The sequence below is a fragment of the Monodelphis domestica genome, chromosome 3 (genome assembly GCF_027887165.1).
Source record: "Monodelphis domestica isolate mMonDom1 chromosome 3, mMonDom1.pri, whole genome shotgun sequence".
Classification (NCBI taxonomy): Eukaryota; Metazoa; Chordata; class Mammalia; order Didelphimorphia; family Didelphidae; genus Monodelphis; species Monodelphis domestica.
In genome coordinates, this window is record NC_077229.1 from 511,928,221 (window position 1) to 511,946,551 (window position 18,331).

An 18,331-nucleotide genomic window follows, 5' to 3' on the forward strand; every position below is an offset into this window, starting at 1 on the left:
TTTGGTCAATGCCTTACCATTTCAATTTCTGACACTATGTTTCTCTACTTGTACTAAAATTCCAAACAAAATGGATAGTTTACTCTCTCCCAAATACATTCTATACTGTCCTACCTCTATGCTTTCAGGTATACCGTTCTTTTTAAAAAAATTAACAGAATTTATTTCCAGTGTCTTAGCCCTTCCCCTTCCCACATCAGAGAAAGCATCATCCAGGAGATGGATATGTATATATAGATCATGTCTTTAATGTTTCCATTTTCAGTTCATTCTCTGAAGGTGCTATTCACAAGTTATTATTTTTTTTAAATCCTTACTTTCTGTCTAAGAATACAACTTACTGGTTCTAAGGCAGAAGAGCAGTGCGGGCTGAGCATGGGAATTACGTGACTTGCTCAAGAGTCATATAGCTGAGAAGTGTCTGAGATTCGATTCTGAACCTATGACTTCCCATTTCTAGGTCTGGCTCTCAATCCACTGAGCCATCCAGCTGTCCCCTCTCCCCCATAAGTTATTTTTAGAATATGAGATCTGTAGCTGTATATCATTTTCTCTTGGTTCTACACATTTCACCATTCGTTATCCCATGTAGTTTTTTCCAAGTTTTTTAAATTAGTCTGCTCATTGTTTCTTATAGTACATTAGTATCCCATCACAATTATGTATCACAATTTGTTTAGTCATTCCCCAACTGGTGGACAGCCCTTCAATTTCCAGTCTTTTGCTACCACAAAGAGAGCTGCTCTAGACATTGTGGAACATGTAGGTTCATTTCCTTTGGAAAAAGATCCAGCAATGGCATTGCAGAGCCTAAGGGCATATCCAGTTTTATAATACTGGGTATCATTCCCAATTGCTCTACAAAATGGTTGGATCAGTTCACAGTTCCACCCATAGTGGATCAATGTCCTCACATCCCCTCCAACATTTGGTATTTTGCCCTTTTATCACATTAGCCAATTTGATGGATGTGGGATGATACCTCAGAATTGTCAGCAGTGATTTAGGGCATTTTTAAAAATATACATATATATAGCTTTGATTTTTTCATCTGAAAATTGTTCATTTCTAAATTGAAAGCTCTTAATTTTATAAATTTGACAAAGTTCTCTTTACAGTTTCAATATGAGACTTCTATCCAAGAGGATGTCTACAAAAATTAAATCATATTTTTCTTAATACCTGGAATGTGTCAAGCCTTGTTGTTCCATTTAAATACTACCCACATTATGAGATCCAGCCCCATGGTGTTCTCTTCCCTCATTCCAAGATACCTTCTCCCCATTACATTCTCTTAGGTACTTGTGCACCCTGTGCCCACATCCCTCAGACTGTAAGCTTTCCTAGAGGCAGTGTGGCGTGGCTGATAGAATGATGAAAGGGAGTATGGAAGACCCGATCTCAAATCTCATCTCAAGACACTTAATTGCTACCTGACTTCGGACAAGTTAAAATTGTTGTTTGCAGGAATACCCACTTAGGTTTTGTTCCTTGACCAAAATGTTCATTCTAAAGCATACTTTGCCTCGCCCTTGATATGGTGGCTGCAGATACATTATTAAAATATGTATATACTTAAATAGAGTTAAACATGGCACTGTCTATTAAAAAAGTAACAATGAGCATTGAAGTGATAAGGAATAAAAGTACTTACTAAAGCAGCAACATAGACTTTGTAGACAGGGTCAGCACAAACCATTGACAGAACGCTGCAGCAAGCTTCAACAACAATGTCTCCTGAGATACCAGGCTGAGATGACCCACTAGCTGCTCCAGCGCTTGGGTTGTTTCCATTGTTGCTCCCAGAATTTCCAGTGCTTTCCCCATTAGCCAACAGCAGAGCACCACTAACATCATGGGAAAGACGCCTGAGGGCCATCTCTCTTATATTCCAGTTTCGAGAAAATAAGCAGCCCACCAGCTCCATTCCAAATACCTACATAAAATTGAGAGAAACACACCCACCATCAATTCAATTTGATTATGAAGAAATGTGAAACAAAAGGCCTTTTAGTTGAATTATTATTTATTATGTCATCAAGTACATGAGAATTCAATTGCCACTGCCATATTATCTATTTGTAGACATTTCTACTTATCTGTCTCACCTATCGCATGCCCACATCTTTCCTTTCAGGCTGCAATCCACAATAATGCCTACTTAAGAGTTAGGGATCATCTTAAATAATACGTATTTCCAAGTAGTCACAAAGGACATTAATATTTTAGTAACCAAAGGATATTTATACATAAAAATTTCCATCTAATTAGTATTCCTTTGCTTTTGAAAAAATAAGTTCAAAACTAATAACAAAAATTAGCAGAGACATAATTATATCAGAACAAGATATGGAAAAGTGAAGACAGGAATGGAATTAAAGCTTTTGAAAATTCAAACCGTTTCATTTTCTTTTAGCTATAAAATGTTAGAGAAGCAGGGAGACTATCTCACTGAATATAGAGGCCTTCAGTTTTTATACTTTTACCAAAAAGGTCAACAATCCTCAGAAAACCAGAACAAACAGCACCTTCAACAATATGGTATTAAACTAGACTGTTGACATGCATTCACAAAATATTTTGAGTTATTGCTGTTGCTAGTTATGAAGCTGAGAATTTAAGAAAAGCTAAATACCTAAAATACTTTAATTGTGTTCAAGTACTTGAAGGAGAGACCATCATGTGAGAGAGGAATTAAACCCTTCTGTTTGGCCCAAGAAAACAGAACTAGTGCAAGTTGGAAAGAGGCAAAGTTAAGCAAACTTCTCAAAAATTAGATGTATCTAAAAGTGGAAAGGACTGCCTCTAGAAATAGTAGTTTTACCTTAATGAAGGTCTTTGAACAGAGGCCATATAAAAACTAGTTTATATAGTGTGGTAGGGTCTACACTGGATTAGGTGATCCTTCTACCACTCAATTTTGGGATCCTGTTAGTTCAGGATTAAGAAAACCTCTAGAATGTAATGTCAAGCACTTTCATAAGTTATCAAGGGAAGTTGTATAGTTTTTATTCTTGGAGAAGGACATGGAAATAGGCTCATCTAGACATGAGGATTAGACTAGATAACCTCTTGAGGCCCTCTCTAGTCTTTTGTTAAGAGAACATTATTCTCTAGTTAGTTACATGAGTAAATAGCAATGATTCGCAAAACAATTTTCAATGAGACAATATTTATTCTGGTAAGTACAATTCAAGTCAAACAATGACACGTGGGGGTTGAGGTGAGAATGGCAGGTTTGAAATTTAAAATCTTAGAAATGACTATTTCCTAGATTAACTTACAAATATATTTTTTTAATGTTAAATTTGTAGTAGAATGTAAGTTCCATGAACACAGAAGCTGATATTTTTCTTCTTTGTATCACTAACAACTAGCACAAGGGAGGTATTTAACAAATGTTTACTAAATCAAACTGAATAGAGAATTTTATAAGAGACTAATTACCTGAATCCATGGCTCAGCTAAGTCTTTATAGGCAGGAGGGATCTGCTGAACTCCATAATGAGTCAGGTTAAAATTACTATCCTGATTTCTTCTTTGTGATCCAATAGAAGACTGCTGCTGTACAGTTTGCTGCTGTGTAGCTCGGAGCACAGAAGAGGAATCCACGGGACTTGGCAATTCGTGGCTAAAATTAAGACATTAAGAGAGTTTGCCAAAAAATATAGGCTTAATTGAAAAATATTTTTATTTTTGAATAAATACCCAGAAGCCATTCATTAGAATCTGACCTGTAAAAATCATGGGATCTCCACTTAGATCTACAAAGAGGGCATATCAGAGGCTCTCTGTTTCTTCTACATTCTTCTGCCCCTGAAAAATAAAAATAGAACTTATCCAAAGAATATTCCCTAAATAAGAGCTTATGAAAATGTAAATAAAAAAGGTTTAAATGAAGCATCTAATGTAGTATATCCTTTATAAAATTTATTTTGAAGACATCACAGGAACTAATCAGAGGCAGTGCCCAGCCTCATTGAGTGGAATACTGACAGGGGTCTTTCCTATTTTAAAAGACCTGGTGCAAATGAAGCAGGAAAATAATGAAGCTAAACTATTCTGATACTAGTGCCTTTCTTAAATGTTATTTTGTTAGTTACATTAACCAGCTCTTTACTTGTTCATTTGCAAATTTCAAGAAATTCAGATTAGTGTTAAACACCAAAGCAGCTCAAGTTTAAGGCTTTTCTATAGACTAAATTAACTAGCACACACATTCATACAGAGTTGAATCTTGTTAAAATCTAAATTAGTTGGGATAGGTCATGGAATAATTTAATTACATTCATGATGAGCATGAATAAAACAGCAACATACAAATTGACATGCAGTGGTGGTGCAACTTGTTCCTACAGCCATCTTCACATACTGTAAGACTCTCTTCATCAAGCATTCCTAACAAACAAATGGGGCACATCTGCTCCTCTTCATCCTTCATACTATAGAAAAAGGAAGCGGAGGAGAAAAGACTGGCATTAATAACAAGAACATCACTTTAATTTAAATGTTTGATAGAATATTAACTCAAATTTCCACTTTTTTAGACTATGCATGACTTTATTAATGAAAAATATAAGATAATTATATGAATACTTTTGTTATTTCAATAGGAAGTCATGGGGAAAAATCTAATGATTTTAAGGTTTCTTGTGGTATCTTATAAATATTACACAAATTTTCAGTGTGACACTAATATGAGTAAAGTTTTTGGTCTGCAGCTGTGATTTCAACATGTGGAGAACTCCTAATGTGTGAATTTCCTTCTCTGGATGACAACCATATCTGCAGCTCATATCTTAAAGAATTGCCTGGTGCTCTGAATACCTGAGTAACCTGTCCATGAACTTTTCCATCAATTACTTTCATTACCAGTCTATAGTCCATTTTATTGTAATTAATGTAATTATTGGGATAAATTCTGCTAGAAAACATTGATCAGGAATCAAGTCATGAAAACAAATTATTTCCCCCATTTTTTAACATAGCATCTTTCGAAAAATAATGTTCATTTATACATAGACAATATGGTAATAATTAATTTTAAGTTAATAGAATATAAAATCAGTTTTGGAGCTATTAGGGGCCTTAATGGTCACACAGATCAAATCCAGGTCTGTTAAATTTGATTGGGAGGTACCAAGGAGGTGTTTCTTGGTTCAAGAGTACAGTTGTCATTATTGAAAGGGTATGAGGAAAGACTTTACGTAATGGTATTTGACTTGGCCTTTAAAAACAGGGTAGAATTTCAATAGGCATTAAATGTAAGAATAGTCTAAGTGGACTGAACTAGGGTAGAACAATTTGATTTTAGCTGAAGTACAGAGTATTTTAAGGCAGCCTCTGAGGTAAAGCTGGTGAAAGACTATGAAGGGAACACCAGGGAAAGAAGTTTTAATTTGACTCAGTGGACAGGAGGGAATTATTGAAGAAAAATAGAGGAATGACATGTCTATTATATTTCTTCATAAGAAAAATTAGTATGAAACCCAGAGATGTTAAGTTAACCAATATAACACTGAATTTGTGGAAGTACTGGGACTAGAACTGAAACGCCGGCAGATTTTAAGATCTAAAGAGAAATGCAAAAATCTGGTCCTACAAATTAGAGATTTTTTGATCCAGTCAGATTTTTACTCAGAGGCACCTATTCCTGCCTCGTATTCTATGCCTGCTGTTTTAAGTTGCTCTATCAAGTGTTGAAGTGGATGTATGCATGAGTGTGCAGGTGCACACAGACACACACGCATGCCTACGAAGGTCAGCAGAGTTACATTAAGGACTACAAAATGAAAATATCTATCAGGTTCTTTCCTATTCTACTATCCTGTAACCACTCTCACCTCCTTCCTGGCCCCCACCTCAACTGTATATCTGTACACACATGCTGGAAAACTAAATAAGAAATATCAATATAATGTGTAATTAGTATTTAAAGGAAAACAAGTAGTGATGCAAAGCCAGAATTTTAGACAGGATTAATGTAATGTTAGTCTATGATTGATAGGACTAAACTAAACTAAACTAAACTAAACTAAACTAAACTAAACTAAACTAACATCTTTTTAAACGCACACAATATGATGGCAAAGAAGAAATTATGACCAGCAAAGATATAAATTTAATCATCCAATCTAGCCAAATTACAGGTGTAATCGATAAGTAAATGTGTGAGTATGGGTGAAAAATACCTATCCATATAGAACTTGTCCATTTGGAGTGTGGAAAGGGGTGGGTGATGGGTAAGGGGAGGAATATGCAGAATAGAGTTCCACCAATATATTATCTCTCCTGCATATAGCCTTAAAAAAACCCTTTCGATGGTTCCCTTTCCTTTCCTGAGGGCACACTTCCTGTTTCAGTTTGGCCATTTTAGATCGACATAATACTAACCTTGTATTTATGTAGCACAATGAAATTTGTCTTTTATATACCATATCTCTATCTCACAACAACCTTGTGAGGTAGGTGATGCACAGGTAGGATCAGCCTCATTTGAAAACTCATCTGAGTTTTCTACCTGTCTACCATCATAGAGCTAGTATAAGAAGGAAAGGCTGGCTCCCCGACTTCCTTACTTACAAGCCCTATATACAATCCACCATGCCACAGCCCACTATTTCTCCCCTCAAATAAATTAAAAAGGTTTAGTAAGATTACAGCCAATGAACATCAGACATGAAGCTGTGTGGTATGTGAATGAAGTCTAAGTTTTAGTAGTAAGAAACAACATTCAATAGTAAGTCAGAAGATCTGTGTTCAAATTTTGATTCTGCCCCTTTGATCTTAAGAAAAGCACTTTATCTCCCTGGGCCCATTTCTGCATTTGCAAAGTGAGAGGATTAAGCCAGAATATTTCTAATTCTAAAGCTGTGATGCTTATTTTGCAAGTTATTAATTGTGCAACTTTGGGCAACTCATGACCCCCCCCCCCCAAATGGGCCTATTTCTTCAGCTTTTCAGAAATCATAAAACCCCTACATAAATGGAAGCTAATATGAATACTCCTGTTTACAATGACAAGGCTATTTCTTGACTATAATCTTACTTTACATCACCATTGTCTTAAATCTCCCGTGTTTTAAGTCTTTTAGAGAACAAAAGAATCAGAGTTAATAAACACCTACTATGTGTTAGGGACTGTGCCAAGTACAGGGAGTCAAAGAAAAATACAAAACAATTTCTGCCCTCACAAAGTTTATGATCTAATGAACTGATTGCTTTGATGGTGACCGATCACCATCTTTATTTATTTATCACAACTTTATTAATAGTTGCTTTCCCTATTGTCTTAGGGAAAAAAAATAAAAACTGTATTTGTCCCCATTAGTAAAATATGATATGAAAAGTGGAAGATATTTATAACATGTTAATTGGTACCAAAATGGTTTTAGAGAATTGCTTTTCTATCCATTGGGTTTAGAAAAATATTTCCTTACTTGCCACAAAATGAACTCTTTATTCTAAAACTTAAGTAAGCCTGCTTGTTGGACACACAGGACATCCTACCCCTTGTCCCTGTGCTTGTATAAAGTTAGGCTGTCACCCACCTGGTTTTCCTCAAGGCTCAGCTAACATTCCACCTCCTTTTAGAGGACCTACTGTTATGTCCTCTTAGCCCCTAGTTGCTAGCACTTTCCCACTCAGAATGAACTTTGTATCTATTCTGCATTTAATTTTCTGTGTACATGCTGTTTCCCCAAAATAGGGAAAAAAAGTTCCTTGAGGGCAAGTACTATTTTGGTTTTTAACTTTGTACAAACTTGGTATATTTGGCATATAGTAGGCACTTATTGAATAAACACTAAGTATTATCTTGGGGAATTCACAATTCTGAGACTCACATTCTTCTTTGATGACAGAGGTTCTTTCCCCCTTTTCATTTAACTCTTCCCTTTTGTCTAAGTATCAATTCTAAAACAGAAGAATACAAGGGCTAGGCAAAGGGGGTTAAGTAACTTGCCCAGGGTCACATATCTAGAATGTATCTGAGGTCAAATATGAACCCAGGACCTCCTGACTCTAGGTCTGACTCACTATCCTCTGAGCCACCATTCTGCCTCTGATTAAAGGGGTTCTTCACCTGGAGACCATTGTGAGAGGGAAAGAGAAAGAGATGAGTGAAATGCAAGCAAGGAAAGAGTTTTGCAAGGGAAGAACTAGCCACCTGCTAGGAACCAAATGACAACGGATTCTGGAACCAGAGAGAGTATATGAGAGGACACTAATTGCTCCTCAGGGTTCTTGACTTCCTGTCTCTTGAGCAAACTGGAGGTTTTGACTTCTTGTCCCCTGGAGCTGAGGAGAATCAAGATACCTTTTCTCTGTCTGTTCCTGCTTGAAGAAAACCTACTTTGAACTAAACTTAAAGTGTTCCTGTATGCTGTGAAGTCCTGTCTGCTAAGAAGATTATCCTGAAAGAGATCTGTGAACATCTAGCCTGTCTCTAATCACGAGTGTTGTTGGTGAAGGCCTGACTCAACTCAGACCAGGCCCAGCTGGGCTGAACTCAACCACTGAGAGTTCAATCCTGACTTTATCTTGAATGCTCGTTTGATCCTATAAACCAACCCGGGAGGATTAATTAGTCAGGTGCAGCTAGTGAGGTTTGAGGAATCTTAGTCAGAGATAGGCCAGGGCCTAGGGAACATCGAGCAAACAGAAGAAACTCCCATGAGGGAGTGTAGAAGTGGGGAGGCTAGTGAGAATTTCATTAGAGCTAGGGAATCCTTTTCCTTAATCCTCCTGTTTTTGACAACCTGTCTTGGAGACTTAAAGCACATTGGTCCCAGTGAGAGAGACTCTCAGGCTTACATCACTGAGGGGTACTAAGGAATCAAATAACATCAGTCTCTCAACATCAGCATCAACACCATCCTTATTAGGATCAATTATTTCACCATGGACACAAAAAATTGGATGGGGAAAAAAATCAAATCTTTATTTCAATTCCACTGGTTTCTTTTGTAATCCATTGTATGTTAATTCACTTAAAAACAAAACATTATTCTGAAGGATTCTAATGCAAAAAAAAAAAAGATTAAGAACCTCTGATCTATAAAATAGGGATATCATCTTTCCTACCTACTTTAGGAGACTGTGAGGTTCAAATGATATGAGGGTATGTGAAATGACACCTTATATCTTATAACTTATACTATATAATGCAGTATATGAAAGCATTTGTGAACTCTGAAGTGTTATACAGGGTTTATATTCATATATCAATTTGGTCATGTTCCAATAATCTAATCTAAGGGGGAAATCTCCATATTTAAATAGTACAATTGTTAATATGCTTTATTCTTGATTTTAATTTTCTCACTCCAAAAATGCAGTGATTCCAAACAGGAATAATTTTCAAGTAAACTAACACTGATATACATACCCTTAAAATCACAAAGTAACCAGAGAATAAAGCTTTTAATCCCTTAAAAAGTACTGACCTGTTTTCTGAACTAGATGTAGAAGTACTAGATGATGACAATGTATGAGAATTTGACATGCGTGATACAAACTTCTGGATGGTGCTACGAGATGGAGCTTTGATCCTTGAGCTACGCCTACTGTGATATTTCTGGAACAAACTCTCAACCTAACATTGGAAAAAGACAGTAACAATGATATTGATACTACATTCTTATATACAAAGATGCTGATTCTAAGAGACTCAAAATTGATAAGCCTCATTTTCTTTAAAAGTTGTTCAATAAACTGATGCAAGAAATTAAGAAATATAGGAATATAGATAAATATATTCACTGACCTTCAAAAATGAATGGCAATTGTTTAGGCAAAGAGCAAAACAATCATTAAATGGCTTATAAAAATGTAATTAAAGGAATACAACTATCTAAATCTCTAACTAAATGATATATACTTTTGCATCCTTAAAATGATTATAAACTAATTTACAATTATATTCAAGATATTAATTTTATGATTTTACCATCTAAATAGTTTTTTAAAATGCTTCTATTTGCTTTTTAACCTCCTGCCATCTAACTTCTGTTGATAGCACTCTCATTTTCCTTGACTTCAGCGAGATATACATTATCACATTAGTGACCATATTCTTAATACTCTTTTCTCCTGGCCTCTAGACCACCTCTAGCTGCTCCACTCTGCCCTCTGGGATCATTAACATAGGCCAGTTATGGTGAACCTTTTAGAAACGGAGTGCTGAGCCCTGCCTCCTCCCCAGACTTAGTGTTGTGTCCCTCCCTCTTACTTCACACATGGGAGGAAGCACTTCCACTGGGCTGCTAGGCAGAGGGGCGGGTCATGTGACAAATGTCCTTTTTACAGGTAAAGAGGCAGAGGAGTGGCCTATGTACGCTGCTCTCCTCCAGTTCTGCTGCCTGTGAGCCGCCCACCTTACCCCCTGTGTGCTCCCATTGGGTTGCTGGGCAGAAGTGAAGGGCATGTGAAAAAATGTCATCAGGTATGGTGTGTGTGTGGGGGGGGAGGGAAGGGGGGAGGGAGCAGCTTTACCCAAGACCCTCTGCTTTTCTAATAATGAACTGGGGATGGGTTGAGGGGGAGGGAGGGTGACCGAGTACCCACAGAGAATACTCTGAGTGCCATAGGTTCGCCATCACTGACTTAGGCCTTACCTGAAATTCTGTCTTCAGCCTTCTCTTGTGCTCTCTTTCCTTACTATCTCTTCCACTTTTCTAGTTATAAGCATTGGATCTATCTGGATAACTCAAATCTTGAAATCCTGTTTTCATCATCTAAGTAAGTTTTTTTTTTAAATCACTAACAAATGAGAATAAAAACACCATAAAATACCTCAAAATTTTTCAAAGTTTTCCTCCATAACATTGGATCTGAGGGTTCTAGTTGAAATACTCGGAGCATAACAAATAACAGATGGATACAAAATGTTCCACGGCCACAGCTGCAGGTCTAAATATTAAGGAAAATACAAAGGTAAAGTTTGTGTTTCTAATGGAATTTCCAAATATAGCTTTTAACACGTTGAAATGTTATTGCAGGTATTTTAATTCTTATTTCCAAATTTACTACATTAATGTTATTTATTTTTAAATTATTGCATTCGTGTGGTTGTGAAACCTAAGCATTTTCATTGAAAACAGTAAGGCAAGAAAAGTTATCTACAATTTTAGTAACTATATTAACAAAATTTACTTTAATTTTTCATGCAAAAACCCTTTATAACATTTGCTTTATCATTTATTAAGCAAGACTTTTGGAATGTATTTAGTTATGACATGGAATTATTTCATTTTTAAGAAGGTTAACTTTAAGCTAGTTCACATACTAAAAAACTTAGTATTCTCATTTTGTTTTGTATTCCCCAATGCATGACAGGGTTACTTACACATAATACATTACTAAATGTCTGTTGATCTGAATTAAGAAGAAAATTCATCCTACCTGAGGTCCAATAAACACCCTGTATTTATTGTCTGGGCTGTCTCCTCCAATTAGGAAAGAGTTCGGTCCTATCTGCTGTAGTAAGTATAACCTGGCTCGCATGACTTTGTTGACGCGGCGATTTGTTTCCTCAGGGCTATACGGGGAGAAGCCATCAGGGGATGGAGCTCTTCGGGGTGGTGTGATTCTCCCACTCTGAAACTTTAGAACATCAATTTCTACTTAGTTTCTCAATTTTCAAGAAAGAAGCTTTTACAGAAGAGGGGTTAAAAATAATAGTATTACCATAGCTACTCTCCCACTAATAGACAGCAAATGTGAAAAAAACAAAAACAAGGTTTATGTTACGAGAAGCAATGACCAATGTAAAATTCCCAATTTATTTTTTGTGAGACTCCAAATGAAAGAGTATAAAGCTCCTCTTAACTCCAGTCATCCAAACTTAAAAAAAACAAAACAAAAAACCCAACTCTACCACTCTGCAAAAATCATCTACAACCTCTAACTTTCTCCTATACGATAGTAACATTAAGAAACCCATTTTAACAAGCACATTTGCTAAAAAACTCACTATTACTTGCCTTAGAAAGGAGTGAGAGAAGAACAGAACTATTCCTTAAATATGAAAGCTTCCCATTTGGGATGTTTCTTCTAATAATGACTGAGTAATAATGAATAGGGGGACTAAGTGGGACTGGAGATAGAAGAAGAAAGCTGGTGGTGGTGCTTTTATATGTGAAGGTCCTTCCAAACCACCTCTTTGGCAATAATGAGTGGAGTCAGAATAAAGTTGAGGGTATGGCAAACAGAACGGATAGATCCTTTTTCTTCTCTTTTACACTTCCTTCCCAACTTAAAGTTATCTTTATGACCATCTTAGGCTAAATTTCATCTAAGATGATGGGACAGATGGTATCATACACCATACATTCTGACCCTGGCTGGACCCACCCTTCTACAGTTTGCCCTGCACAAGGCTCAATATTTATGATTTTGGGTAACCCATTGGTAACTGGGTCAGCCATGTAATCAATCATCTGTCACTCAACTTCACTGTAACAGAAAGTACAGTTTTTTTAAATTATGGCCTCAGAATTCTCTAGATCAGCATTGGTGAACCATATTGAGATCACGTGACCAAACCGCACCTTCAAGCAGTCTGTGAGTCTCAGCATTACCCTAGACAGTAGAAGGAGGAAGTGCTTGTATTGGGCGGCTGGGTGGGGCATGTGAAAAATGTCCTCAGGCTAGGTGGAGAGGGGAAACACAGCAGCACAGGTGCCATGCCTTCCCCAACATGGCTCTACTATATTCTATTGAGATAATTATTTTTAAGCAGGCTTGCATTAGAAATTGGAATTGTTGACATAGCAGATGAAGTATGACCTACTAAAGATCCAGGAATAGAGTTGTAAAAATTCCTGGTTACACAGTCACCTGTCTTTCCTTTGGGAAATATTTCTTCTTACCTGGCACTTCTTATAACCTTAATAAGGTAATTAATAACAATAATAAATAAGCAATACTTCCACTATTTCCAATTTATCACAGTTCAAAAGTCATCTTTAACACAGAAGAAACACAACTGCTTGATCACATGGGTCGATGGGGATATGACTAGGGATGTAGACTCTAAAAGATCAACCCAGTGCAAATATCAATAATATGAAAATAGGTCTTGATCAATGATACATTAAACCAGATATGGGAGGGGGTTGAGGGGAAGGGAGGGAAAGAACATGAGTCTTATAACTATGGACAAATATTTTAAACCATCTAATTAAATAAAATTTTCCAAAAATAAAAAGTCATCTTTGATTTCCTATGCTTAATCAGTTGTTAAGTCTTGGTAATTCTATCTCTTATTTCTATTTCTTCAGCTTCCACTGTAAGCTCCAAGTTCAGGCCTTCATTATATTTCTTCTATACTGTTATAACCACCTTTAAGAGGTCTTCTGGTTTCTAGTCTCTTCTCTTTCCAAACTATTTTTTCTCCACTGCTGCTCACATCTTCCTATGGTACTCCTCTCTCCACTTCATCACTTTCCTTGGAAGCCTTTAGTGGTACTCCAAATAAAGTAAGTTTTATCCTGCTGGTTTTCTTTCTTTGAAAACAACAAAAAACAAAAATCTCCTCAAAACTCTTACCTTGTGACCTTGTATGAATTCTACGTTAGAAGAGTGACAAGGGCCAGGCAATTAGGGTTAATTCCTCAGTGTTACACAGTTGGAAGTGTCTGAAGTCATATTTGAAGCCAGGTCCATCTGACTTGAGACCTGGTCCCCTGTCTACTGTGCTACCTAGCTGCCCTATCCTGGTAGCTTTCAAGATGCCCTCTCTGCCTTGTCAGACTCATCTCATGGTGTTCTTCTCTTCATATACAGGTAATGAGGTAAGGCAATGAATACAGTACTGGATTCAAGAGTCAGAAGACATGAGTTTGAATCCTGCCTCTGACACTATTTCTGTGATCCTGGGTAAATCACTTAACTCAGTTATCTCATCTGTAAAATGAAGATAATAACAGCACCAATCTTGTAACGCTGCTTATAAGGACAAAACAAGAGTTTGCTATAGCTTGTTCTATAAGCCTAAAGTCTAGCTTTTATTATACTATTATTCCAAAACATAGAAGTACTCATTCCAATCCTGCATAGTTCCATCTCTGTGTCTTTATTTAGACCATCTCATATGACTAGAATCAACTCTTTCCTATCTCTGTAAGCTGCAAATGATCTTTCCTCTAGCATTACTGACATGGTCATGTATTACATGTATTTGTATGTTTACCCCCTCCCTCATTAGACTGCACACTCTTGGGTATAGAGTCTGTAACTCCATCTGTGTTAGCACTCAGTTGCACAAAATAATGTCTCAAATGTTATGTATATATAAACCTATGTTCCCCTCCTGTGCAGTAGTTCATCTAGTTCCATAGTACACAATAGCTTTGTCTTTTTAAAACTTCAAGTATATATAGATGTATGTACACATGTACATCTGTATATATGTACGTATGTATGTATGTATAGCGCAACTCAGAACAAAGAGTTCTTAGTGAAAGAACCTTCCAACATGTTAATAAACTTTTAAATTTTAACTTCTCAATATGTTGTAATTTTGAAAGAATGATTTTTGTATTTTTTTAAGTACTTTTGCAAAGAATTTTTCCCATATGGATTTTAAATAAACATTTAAATAAGTTAATGTTTAGTGAAATATTTACTTACAGGCACTGGAGACACTCTTTTTCTTCTTACTCCAGGAGATTCTGATTTAACAGCACGATTTGAAGATGAAGAGCTACTAGGAGAAGGACTTCGTCTTCCTTTTGGAGTAGGGGAAGAAGTATTGTTATGTCCTTCAGTTTGAGATTCTGGTGTTAATTTGCTGATTTCAGATCCATCTCCTTTGACAGGAATTGGTTTAACCACCTAAATAGAAAGTATTTAATGCATTTTGATTACCAAGAAAAAAGAAATTGAGAAGGAAAAATTGGAAGTTACAGGGTTAATGACAGAATTCTATATAAAGAGGAATTTTGCATAAACTTCTGTGTTTACGATGTTCAGTCATGCCTGACTCTTCATAACTCCGTTTGGGGTTTTCTTGGCAGAGATACTGGAGTAGTTTGCCACCTTCTTCTCTACTTCATTTTAAAGATGAGGAAGCTGAGGCAAACAGGGTTAAATGACTTTTCCAAGGGTAACATATCTAGTAAGTGCTGGAGACTAGATTTGAACTCAGGAAGAGGAGTCTTCTTGACTTCAGGCCCAGAAATTTATCCACTGAGTCACCTAGCTGCCCAATAAACTTCTATATTATAAAGCATTTTAATGCTTTCTGGCAGTTATATATATATTATTGCTTATTTTGAATTATCCTAAGTGTCTTTTTCCTCCAAAATGAAGATTAAGATGTAATACAAAAAAATGCTAGGCAATTAGTACTAACAACTTTGCTTAGTTAAATCTTGCTGAATTAATTACTATAAAGTCAAGATGAGTTAGATGGAATATTATAAAATCAAGAGTCTGTTTCTTATCACATTAACATTTTTTCTCTTTAAAAAAAATTTAATCCAAGGATATTTTATTATTTTTGCTTTCTTTGTATCCCCAAGTACTTAGTACACTGTCTGGCACATAGATGCTTAATAAATACTTACTGCTACTAAAATTCTTTTTCTAGATGGACAGCTATTAACAACATTCTTTGGATAGGATTGATCAAATAGTCTCTCTCTCTCTCTCTCTCTCTCTCTCTCACACACACACACACACACAAAACTATATATATGTATATATCCCTAGACTGTCATTTAAGTCAGGGGTTCTTAACCCAAAAGGTCTAGAACCAATGGATTTGATGACTCAAGTCAATAAGCATTTGTTTAGTGAGATCATTCTTCCTACTGGTTTTCAAATTTTCTGTCTCGGGACTGCTCTTAAATATTCAAGACTCATTAAAAAGTTGTTGTTTTTTTAAAACGTGGATTATATCTATTATTGCCATATAGAAATTAAAAATATTAGTCTTAAATAGTTCTGACCATAAGGATCCCCTTAAACAGTCGCCAGGATTCCCGCAAAGATCCTGTATCTCAAGAAATACTCATCTACTCCAATCCTTTCATTTTTCAGACAAGAAAACTTATGCCTGGAAAAGTTGTATGTTCAAGGTCATAAAATCAGTAGCAGAACTGGGATTCTAACCCCGGACCCTCTGACTTAACATTTAATATTCCTTCTAGTACAAGCTTGTCAAACACCTTAATAAATCAAATCTAAATAAAAAGAAAAGAAAGATAATTTGACAAACTTTCTATTAAGCTCTGCCTGCCACCCCCAATTCCTTTCCTTGGATTGGACTTGGGATTTCATTATTTTAGGACTCTGTCTGGTTAAAGAACCTTTCCCTAACAATTCAAAATGGCACCTGATCTTCAACCTATAATCAGGATAGGTTGATAAGAGATTAAGTGTTCAAGGCTGGATGGAACCAGTTTTCCAATTTTGAGGTCAACTCTATCCACTGTTTTATACTGCCTCAATACTTGAGAGATCTCAATGTTCCCTTTTCTATGTACTTACAAACTATATCTTTCTAAAAATTATGACTATGTTAAGAGGCTGAAATCTCCAAATGATTTTGCTTAAATTAGGTAAGTTAATGTAAACATTTATTTTAATATGGAAGGTGGTAGAAGAGTTAAGATGGGAATTAGTTCTACTTTTTTGAAATAGAAGGAAAGAGTTTATTAGAAAGGGAATATAGAAAAGATCTGCAGATTAGGGGAGAAGTATAGCAAGAACATTTACAAGGATTTCTGTTTTTAACACTAATGAGATATTTAAAAACTCAATTTGTGAGCTGAAGTACTACATTCAAAATTTGAATATTATTAAATCAATGATTGTCTATCTACCAGGGGTTCTTAAGCTGGGGTCATGAACTTTTTTTAACATATATTTTTATAACTTTTAAAATATAATTGGTTTATTTCTTAATACTATGTTTTATTTTATGCATTTAAAAACAACAAAAGGGGTTCATGACAAAAAAGGTCAGGAGCCCCTGGCCTGTATCTAGGGATGTACTTGACTTGCCTATTATCTAATTTTTAGTATGAGCATGTACACTTTGGAAATTGGCAAATGCTACAAATCTGGGTTCGGTTTCTGTCACCAATTTGTTATAAAGGGATAGAGAAAATGTTAATGATGTAGATTAAACTTAAAAAGTGTATTCTCCGACCTTTTTTTGGTCTGGAGTAGTTAAATTTTTACCAGCATGCCACTGTCTACCTCACATCCATATTTTAAAAAGATTAATGAGGTAGCTAGTGGTTAAATATAAGAAGTTTGAGCATAGTAAGATAAATTTCAATAGTCTCTAGCTTGTGTTGAAATTTTTTAAAATGGAATTAGAAAAATATGTAGAAATTCTGTTTTCTCTTCATTAATAAACAATATCCACATAACTTTTAAGGAAGAACAAATATGGCTAAGAAAAGACTAAATTTAATTCTTGCTCTTTCAGCAAGCATTAGTTAAATAACACCATTAAGTTGTTTTTCAAGAACCTATGGGTCTTGGGGGTGGCTGGGTGACTCAGTGGATTGTGAGTCAGGTCCAGAGGCGGGAAGTCCAAGGTTCAAATCTGGCCTCAGACACTTCCTAGTTGTGTGACCCTGGGCAAGTCACTTAACCCCCATTGCCTAGCCCTTACCACTCTTCTGCCTTGGAACCGTAAGGATGATATTAGAAAATAAGTATTATTTTATTAGTTTAGGGATAAGAAGTAAAGTGGCTACTTGAGAAAAGAACTAGAGTTTGAAGCAGAGCTGAGAGTGTTTTGATTTCAGATGTGACAGTTATAACCATTTTTCTATGTCAATTACTCTCTCTGGCAGTTGGCAGAGACACACTCTCAGAGACTCTCTCTCAGGGCTGGAGGCGGTAACATCTTTGCCTCTCTCTCTGTCTGAGGGAAAGACCTGAAGGAGCTCAGTATTTTCCTTTCCCAACTAGGGAAACACTATTGACTATCTACTGTGGTTTTTTATAGATTGGTTTATATCTGAGAAGACCAAAGAAAAAGCTGGTTTTTGGTTGGGACTCTGAGTCTGTTAAGGCTAAGAGTCCTGACTTAATTCTTGCTGAGATTCAACCAGCTAGCCTTTGCTATTTTATAATTTGAAGGTGAAATTAAGACTTATAAGGATATTAGCAGTAGTTTTTTTTTAGATAGTATAAATTTAGGTTAGTCAGATCAGGGAGGAGTAGTATAGTCTGCAAAACATAGGAGAAGCAGTTCCTTGTGGAACCTGGGGGTTTATTTGGGTGGATTTAGAATTCCTTAGAATTAGAAATCTTTTATTTATCCATATATATATTTCAAGAAATATTTTATGTTTATAATAAG

General features: G+C 35.9%; 1 protein-coding gene across 4 annotated transcripts in view; it reads right to left on the reverse strand.

Moving 5' to 3' along the window:
• The window catches only part of MAP3K1 (mitogen-activated protein kinase kinase kinase 1), a 76,266-nt gene that overhangs the window by 17,067 nt on the left and 40,868 nt on the right, over nt 1-18,331 (reverse strand). For all 4 annotated transcript variants that reach the window (XM_001381130.4, XM_007486337.3, XM_056824892.1 and 1 more), the window contains 8 exons: nt 14,635-14,838; nt 11,404-11,604; nt 10,795-10,911; nt 9,447-9,595; nt 4,321-4,442; nt 3,735-3,816; nt 3,448-3,631; nt 1,655-1,936 (listed from right to left, as the gene is read on the reverse strand). In XM_001381130.4, coding sequence (XP_001381167.1) covers nt 1,655-1,936; nt 3,448-3,631; nt 3,735-3,816; nt 4,321-4,442; nt 9,447-9,595; nt 10,795-10,911; nt 11,404-11,604; nt 14,635-14,838 — 1,341 coding nt within the window. The remainder of the gene's footprint in view (nt 1-1,654; nt 1,937-3,447; nt 3,632-3,734; nt 3,817-4,320; nt 4,443-9,446; nt 9,596-10,794; nt 10,912-11,403; nt 11,605-14,634; nt 14,839-18,331) is intronic.